At 54.5% G+C, this 8582-nt stretch overlaps 3 protein-coding genes across 3 annotated transcripts in view; 1 reads left to right on the top strand and 2 right to left on the bottom strand.

The window, feature by feature from the left end:
* Nucleotides 1-830, bottom strand: part of POSPLADRAFT_1174435 (hypothetical protein) — a 2614-nt gene extending 1784 nt beyond the window's left edge. The window contains exons 1-3 of the mRNA XM_024488288.1: nucleotides 441-830; nucleotides 196-384; nucleotides 18-44 (exon numbers count right to left, since the gene is read on the bottom strand). Coding sequence (XP_024334164.1) covers nucleotides 18-44; nucleotides 196-384; nucleotides 441-531 — 307 coding nt within the window. The 5' untranslated portion in view covers nucleotides 532-830. The remainder of the gene's footprint in view (nucleotides 1-17; nucleotides 45-195; nucleotides 385-440) is intronic.
* A 913-nt stretch (nucleotides 831-1743) lies between these two features.
* Nucleotides 1744-3048, top strand: POSPLADRAFT_1156800 (hypothetical protein; the record flags this gene model as incomplete). The annotated part of the gene is made up of 7 exons (XM_024487106.1): nucleotides 1744-1768; nucleotides 1899-2098; nucleotides 2154-2414; nucleotides 2472-2539; nucleotides 2639-2759; nucleotides 2801-2948; nucleotides 2978-3048. 7 exons carry the CDS (start codon nucleotides 1744-1746, stop codon nucleotides 3046-3048), a joined length of 894 nt encoding a protein of 297 aa, XP_024334163.1.
* Nucleotides 3049-3545: 497 nt separating this feature from the next.
* POSPLADRAFT_1156957 (hypothetical protein) lies at nucleotides 3546-4628 on the bottom strand (the record flags this gene model as incomplete). Its single annotated transcript, XM_024487117.1, has 1 exon — nucleotides 3546-4628. One exon carries the CDS (start codon nucleotides 4626-4628, stop codon nucleotides 3546-3548), a length of 1083 nt encoding a protein of 360 aa, XP_024334162.1.
* Between the last annotated feature and the right edge of the window lie 3954 nt (nucleotides 4629-8582).

Raw genomic sequence — 8582 nt, 5'->3', positions numbered from 1 at the left:
AGCAAAGAGGATGGGAGCAGGGATCTTGTGGCCGAAGAGAGTCGCTGCGGACGTGTGTTTAGTTAGCGGAACCGTTGAGCTTTCAGCAGAGGGGTAGGATTTGAAGGAGGGTATGGAACCAAAGACCAAATGGGGAGAGCGACTCAGGGAGTGAAGCGCGAGGGGATGATCGCAGAGACGCAGTAGAGCACTCACTGGTCATGTCGCGCACATTGGTGTCGACGAGGGTGCGAGGGATGATGCGCCAGCGATAGAAGGCCTCGCGATTAGCACGGTCTGTCCAGCCGAGGCCAGCATTGGAGTTGGCATAGAAGTAGGACCGGTCATTGAGTTTGGCTTTCGTAGACTCCTGCAGCTCCTCGGGGTGGACGGAGAAGTGCGGGACTGGATACTCGTCAGTCAGAGATGGAGGAGTGGGAAAAGAAAAGAGAAGTGCTCACGCTGTCCTGTCTCGCCACCCCTGCGGAATATCTCGCGCTGATAGAGGGAGAAGTGGGGAGAGGGGCCTTTGGGCTTGTTAGTGGGATCCATCGCTTGTGTCTTGTTGGGTAGGGGTGTGGAAGACGGGGTGTCTGAGGACGAGAGGAAGGAGCAAAGGCTATTTATATGTGTAGAAGGAGGAGGGCGTGTATGACATCATTAGAATATGTGTGGAAGAGAGAAAGTGGGCTCGGAGGAATGGCCGGAACAGCGGCGGAGCGGGCTGTCGGTGCTCTGGCTGTATGCGCTCACTGTCACGACGCCGGCCTCCTGAAGCGGAGAGCTCAGAAGAGAGCCGTGCGGGGTGTCCGTGCCCTTGTCTGGCGCTGTGCTGCGACCGCACGGACACCCGCAGCGACTGGTATGTGCGACGAGACGCGCGGTGGGCGACGGAGGAACGACGCGTAGCGCGTGACGTCATCGACTCACGATCACATGCAGCAGTCGTGTCGCGAGTCGCGTTGACCGTTATACTTACAAAAATATCCAGAGCCTGTGTATATTGAAGGAAGAGTCCTACGTTGTGCTCACAAGAGACTGCGTTCACCCGCTGTGGAACTATACGTTGTCCAGCCTGCATATTCTGCCCAGGCTTGTGCTCATGTCGCTTTCCTCTCGGAACACCGTCGATTCTTCCGCCTACTAACTCTGCCGCACACCCTTCCCGGGCCCGAGCGCTGGGCTTGACCTTCTCCCGACTCCCGTCTGCTCTGCCGCATCACGCGCCTCCGTCGCTCGTGCCCGACGCCTCCTCCATCTCTGCTCACGGGCTCCCGTTCGTGCGCATCCATGATCCGTGAGCCTTCTTCCCGCCCGGCGGGTGGCCTATTACTTCGCTACCGGCCTTTGAATCATTCCATCTCGAGATCTCGCAATGCATGAGCAGCATGACTCTCGGTCTTGGAGGCGGCTTACGGCTCTGCGCGCCATAGCAGAATCACAGTCGAGAGCGGCCATTCCGTGTTTTCAACTCTGGCTTCCTGCCGTACGCAACAATTGAATGACACACGCTTCCCGGGCCGCTCTACCACGTCCGCGCGACAGGCAGGCTTCCACCATTTCCCTGCTTCGCTCTACTCCCCGGCCTCCAAGGACTCCCGGTATCAGCGCGACGGCACGCATCGCTGGCCCGCCTGGCGTCCGCCTGGGCCCTCACTGCGGGAGCAGCGTCAGCCACGGCCTAGTTCATCTATTTTATTATATCGGCACAGACCCCCAACAGCCCATACATACATTCCGCGGGCTGCATGAGGCAGTCGCGCCATGCCGCATCGCCAGGAGATGGGCGGTCGCTTGCGCGTGGCGTATACACCTCTCTGCAGGCTCGACGAACCGGCACAAACCATGCGCTGCATTATGATCGCGTTGTTGGCAAAACTGTTGCTGCTTGCTGTCCAACCAGATTGTAACCCTGATAGCGCTTGCCCTCTATTCGAATGGGGATGGCAAACGTTCCGTGGCTAACGTAGCAGTCACCTGTCGCTCAGTGCATGTCCCAGCAATGTCTGTCCTCTGGGAGACAATGTCGGGTCTTGCGCCGCTCATCTGCACACTGCCTCCCGATCATGTCGACGAGTATGAAGAAGTACCTGAGAATCATGAGAGTACCACCATCATTGTAAGTATCTACTCCCCAAGCCCCAAGATATTGACGACTGACATTATCGACGTAGGGTGTCAGTGGACATCGGCTAGATTCTAATGCTCGTCTAGCACTGAAAGCCCGACGTCTGGATCATCATGGGAGATTCATCAAGCATGTCACTATCCACAATGAGGACGCCTACTACGCTACCTTGCATGATCTATCTATCCACAAGGTCTCAGGATACCGCCTGCTACCAGAAGTGCGCACTCTCAACCTTCATCTTGATGCTGTGGGTGGACCAGAAGGCATATACATGCTCCTCGGGCCTCAAGTAGATACCATATACGTAAGTATCTTAACGGCTGACGTTGGACTCCCGTGGACCATGGTATTATTTATCAAGATATTTGCCATCTGTCGCAATCTACGGACACTGAAGGTCGACTTCGACGACTGCGATGAAGAGGGAATGTGTGTGATCCTGGACGCGATTCGAGCCGCCCGTCCCTCTCTCACGACTCTCCATCTCGGACTCAAGAATTGGCTGCATGCTTTTTGTTGCCCGCACAGAGACTCGATGGAGAGGCTGCTACGGGTCATCAGCGGCACAGTTCGCGATTTCTGCTCGACCATCCTCGTTGACCACCTCGCTGTGCCGACATTGCGTCACTTCAGGAACTTTCAGCATCTGGTAATCCATTAATCTTGCATGCTATATCATATCTCGCACAGGCAGACACTTTCTCCTTGCCCTCACTGCGTTCCTTTGAGATCATAACACACTGCACCTTTCTGGGCATGGCGCCGTTTTTGCGACACCTACAGGCGGAGCACCTTCATACGCTGGCTATCTTCCCCTTGATCTCACAAAACGCGGACTGTGAGGCGCACCTGAGAACATTCAATCAGTCGTTATCGACGTGTGCATTTTAGGAGGAACCTTCAACTGTCGCTATGCATCCTCGCCAATTCGCCTATGAAGGATGGCGGACACCTTACAACGTGATGAGCTCCTTGCTGGCGCTACCTAACCTGTCAGCGCCGTATCTTCCGCGGCAATGGGTGCAAGATGGCGTACTGGAAATTATCGCTGAAAATAGGCCGGATATCCAGCTGTTGCAACGTTGCGCTCTACACTCACGGGTGTTCTCTGACATACCTGATGCACCTCCCTCTTGTCCGTGGCTGTATTCAATCTCATAGTTGATGTCTGTTGTTACCTAAGCTATTTTTTGTGCGGCTTTCGTGAAAATATGTGCCGGTTACTTCCCAGTGTAGGAAAGCACACACGATCAGCTTTGGCTGTGAGAGCATACAGAGGACCAGAGCCTTTTGTACACACCAACGTTGTTGGAATAATCACCCGCCGCACACCCCTATGTCATTGTACTCTAGTTGACAGGTAATTGCCTTAGCATGCCGTGTCTACGTTCAATCAGCTACGTCCTCTGTGTTCTAATACCTCACAAAAATATCGCTACCAATTCTCCTTTTCCACCACCTCTATGTGCGGCTTCTTTTGAGCAATGGTCTGAGCCACCTTATCGGAGGGATACTGAAGAAACAGTCTTGAAATGCGAGGCAGATCGAACGACGGTTTCAAAGCTTTGTATGTAACGTGCTCGGCGAGACTTTCGTAAAAAGTCAAACCAAAGAGAGTCAAGGTGTTTCGGAAGGGAGATTGCTGCAGCTTCTTAGTGTGAACACGAAGCATCGTGGAGGTAAGTTGAAAACCCTCAAGATCAATGACGAGCCTTGTGAGGACACCTGAGCTGACGCTATCCAGGAACGACAATGAACGTTCGTCCAGGTGCTTTACACTGAAGCGCATGGAACGCAAGGCGGAGAAGGGGCGATGGATCCCTTCGAAGAGGCGAGGCTCGAGAGCCGTCGCGTCAAGGCAGATCCACACATCGCGGAGGTTTGGATTGGTCGCGAGTTTGATGACGCCATCCGCAGGCACTGGAATCTCGACAGACGAGAATTCTTGCACGCGGGAACACGTGGTGCGAAGGAGGTCGGTGATGGGTTTAGACGTGAACTTAGCGTCGCGGCGACCACCAATGAAACAGTTGTATGCAGAGAGGTGGAGGACACGCAGGTAGGTATACCTTGACTGTACCACTTGTATGAAGGAGCCGACGTGAATCGACCGGCCGTTTTCCATATTCATTCGGAGAACTTCTAGATTGGGACACATGGTGCACATCCTGGTGAGAAGGGACATGCCATACCTCAAGGGCTTCCACTGGAAGAACGCCTCGAACTCCTCGAAGTAGATCTCAATGTCTATCTCCACCAGCGCAGGCCCAAGAAGCATCTCATAACCCTGCATGTGATCGGGACAGCGAGGTATCTTGAGGACGCGGGTTTGTGGCAGGAGGAGGAAGTCGCTGGGGAGATGCGGCGCAAGGTATTCTAATGTAGTGGGCTCGAAGTCCTCCTGTGCAGTGCTAAGTTCTTTCACAAAGCGCGAGTAATACTCCAGGCGGGATGTGTCAAGTTGAATGGCGGCGGGATTATTGTATCGCAATGTGTCCCGTATGGCCTTTGAACACATTGTATGTCAGCCCTGGGGATTGAGTCAGAAATCGAAGATATCTCACGGTGCAGTCGAGATTGTGGCCATCCCAAAGGCTTTTCATCTCATGTTCAACCCAGATGTCATCTGGTGTCACAGGCCAAAAGTGTCTGGCATGTGAACATGGTGAACAGCTTGAACATCATACCACTGAAAGAACACCTAAGTTGAATAGGCAAGGCAAAGTCTAGCAGATTGTGAGAAGAAACAGACTAAACAAGGAAAGCTGATCAACTAAAAAGGAAAGCGGAGCGTGGGAAATTGCCATCTTAGGCAACTTTGATCAGGTGACTTTCCTAATGGGAACAGAAGCCCAGAATCAGGTCCTAGGCCAGTGCAGAATCCAGCTAGGCCAGCTGTGAGCCAATCTAGTGGTAATCCAGGCGAGGCGTAGGCCGAACCAGTCAGTAACTAGGCCAGGTGTGGGCCAAACCTAGAAAAACCCAGGTCAAGTGCAGGCCAATCCAGTAACACCTAGGCCCAGCCTAGGCCAATCCGGCAAATGCCCAGTTTCAACCCAGAATGAGAGAGAAATGCTATTGGCTCATAAAGCCTGCCTTACCAAGCGAGCATGAATTGCTATTGGAGGAGAGAATCTGCTTATGAAATAGTGAGGAGTGGTGAATAAATAAGGCAGAATCAAATTGTCGCGACTTGAGGTCAAGCGACTGGGGAATACCTAAAGGCTGGGGGCGTCCGACTGGTTCTTACCGAAGCGATGGTGAGCGGCGCTCAAACCTAAGGCTAGGGACAAGAATGTATTAGTTAGTAAGTAAAGGAAGTAAGTACAGGAGAGCTTACTAACCTAGGGACAAGAGGTCGAAACTGAGGTCCCTAGGGCAGCAGAGGCCGGCTTATATACAGGGGTAGATAAGGGCAGGCTGTGCGCACTGGTCCGTGCACAGCTGGTCCGTGTGCAGCATGCCGACACGGCCACGGGGGCCGGTGAGTCAGAGCGGCTGTGTCAGCGGAGCCCGAGCTGTGCTGTGCACTGCCGTCCTATCTAATCTGATCGTTGATAGGCGCCAAGCCCCTCTGGGCCCCGATTCACCTCTTTTCGGCAGTTGCATCCCGCCCGGCACTTCGACTCAGTCCCCCAACACTTCGATTTCGACTTCGACGCTCTTCGACACCTTCGACGGTGCGCGACGCTTACTCGAAGCTCGGCACGGTCTTCCCGATGCCTCGTGCGTAGATCTCGGAACGTCTTCCGCATTCGGCGAACAATAGGGCCACTCGACGCCGCTCGGCCAAGCGCGCGCTTCGCTCCAAGCCACACCGAAGTAGCCGGTCTTTCCCGATTAGGTATCGAACCTCGCGGCATGCCTTCACGACGGCTACCGGTCCGAAGTGGCCATATGTTGCCCTTCATCTCCGCATTCGGCATGACGTCACTCTACTGATGGACTTGGTATGTGCCCCTCGGTGAGGCAGCTTCTTGAGGAACAATGCAAAGCCCCTTGTACCCGTATGCCACTCTCGAATAGTCGTAGCATCCTGTGTAGTATAAAATCTGTCGTAGTTCTCCCCAAAAATACAAGATCCGATCCCCCCCCCTCGAGTTCAGAACTCATAAGTCGAGTTCACCCCGCGTCTAAGCTTTCAACTGCGTCACTTCGTCCCTCGCCGCGTAACTTCAAAACCTCGTCCACTGCGTTTACTCGTCGATACCGTCTCGACGAACCCTTCGACTTCGACTATTGTCAAAGAAACTGCGAACCGCGCCCTAGCTAAGTACACCCTATCGAATCGTGTCCCTTCTCTCTACGATACATCGAAGAGCTCTGCCGAGCTTCGATCGTCGCTAACTTTCCACAGCTTCCGAGTAGCTTCGACGACGTGTCGAAGCCACCTCGAACCTACCCGTTTGTTCGTAACCTTTCCCAAGGGCGTTTCTCGTGTTCACTCGAACCGCGGGACACCTTGCTGCTAACTCCCCTCTCATTAGACTATAAGCCGTCTCTCTAGTCCCTTTAGGTCGCACCCAGGTTAGGGGTTAGGGTTTCGTAGGTCGTATCATCGTACAGTAGATAACGACTTGTCCGTTCGAGCGTATAGTCCAGAGGTCATGGGTTCGAGCCCGCGAAAAGGAAAAATTAAAAAACAGCTAGGCGCCATACCAACTCGTGACATTACCCCCCCCTCAATGGCGCATGACCTCATGCGAGGCGCCCTTGCCCATCTCCCACCCGGAGCGGTAGCGTGCTTTAGTCAGCGGCGAAGGCATCGGCTAGAAGTTGAGACCACCAAATACAGCAGCATTGAGGCGGCGAGGGGCGATCGGGTTCTTCCAGTGGAAGTCGGCTATGAGGGCCGGCGCATTGGCAACGTTGCACGCCGGTTCCCATGATGTATGCGAGTCGTCATAACCTTTCCACTTGACGAGGTATTGCAGTTGATGCCGGAAGATCCACGAATCCTTGATCCGCTCAACCTCGTACTCCTCGTTGCCCTCAACCTCGATCGCAGGCGGCTCCTCTGGCTCCCAGCCCGGGATCTCGCTACACGTGTACTTGCTAAGCAAGGAGACATGGAACACCGGGTGCACCGGCACCGACTTCGGCAGGACTAATTCATAATCCAAGTCTCCGAGCTTTCGCCGCACAGCATATGGTCCAAGGCGCTTGGGACTGAGCTTCTTGCTCAGCTGTTTCAGCTTAAGGTTTCGGGCATCAAGCCAGACATTGTCCCCTGGCGCAAAGACCGGTGCCTCTTGCATGTGCTTGTTGTAGTACACCTTCATGCGCTCAGCTGACAGCTCGAGCGCAGAGCACGTGTCATCGCGAATCTCCTTCAGGATCTTGAGCCGATCAGCGGCCGCAGGCATCGCAGACATCGGATTGATCCGAACCTGGATCTCAGGATGGTACCCCTGATGCAGGAAGAATGGGGAGTGCCCTGTCGCGGAGTGAACTCGGTTGTTCAGTGCGAATTCCGCGAGCGGCAGCTGCTTTGCCCAATCATCCTACCTGTGGCTTGTGAAAGCACACAGGTACTGCTCAATTTCCTGATTCCAGCGCTCAGTCTGGCCGTCTGTCTGGGGGTGGAATGCTGTGGACAGCGCCGGCTCGATCCCTAGCCCCTTGTACACCGCATGGAGATACTTCGAAGTGAACTGGGGACCTCGGTCTGATATGACCTTGGCCGGGGCCCCATGATGCTTGAATACATCGCGGATGTACAGGTCTGCCGCACCTTCTGCCGTCAGGGTCTCATGACAGGCCGAGAAGTGGACCTGCTTGGTGAAGCGGTCGGCAGTAACCAGGATCGAGTCGAATCCATCAGACTTTGGCAAGCCAACAATCATATTGGTCGTGATGATCTGCCACGGGCGCTCGGGGATCTCGTTCGGCTTCAGCGGACCCTGGGGCTTGGCTGGGAACGTCTTGGTACGGTTGCACACGTCGCAGGTGCTTACATACTCATTGACGAATTTAGACATCCCAGGCCACCAGTAGTTCCACGATACGAGCTCAAGGGTTTTGGCACGACCGCCATGACCGGCGATCGGCGAGTCGTGGTGGATCTTGACTATATCCTGCCGGAACTCTGCGTTCTTTGGGACATATACGCATCCACAGAACAGCAGAAGCCCTTGCTTGGCATTCCACTCCTCGAAACCCCTTTGCAGCCAGGGTGGCCCAAGGTCCTGCACCTTTTCAAGTGCTTCAGCCACTACGCGATCCTTCTCTGAACACTCCCTGATGCGCTTCAGAAGCGACTGATCGGCTGTCACCGAAGCATGGCCACGTCTGGCAGAGGCGATGCGGAAGCGATCCGGCTTGAGAACCACCTAATCGGTGTTATTGTCCTCATCGCCGATCTGATGGTCTGATCGACGTGACAGGGCATCAGCCTTTCCGTTGGACGTCCCGGCCTTGTGCGTGATGCGAAAGTCAAAGCGAGCCAGGAACAGCGACCATCGTGCTTGGC

Source organism: Postia placenta (genome assembly GCF_002117355.1).
Source record: "Postia placenta MAD-698-R-SB12 unplaced genomic scaffold POSPLAscaffold_18, whole genome shotgun sequence".
NCBI lineage: Eukaryota > Fungi > Basidiomycota > Agaricomycetes > Polyporales > Adustoporiaceae > Rhodonia > Rhodonia placenta.
This window is presented reverse-complemented; position numbering and strand designations above follow the sequence as displayed.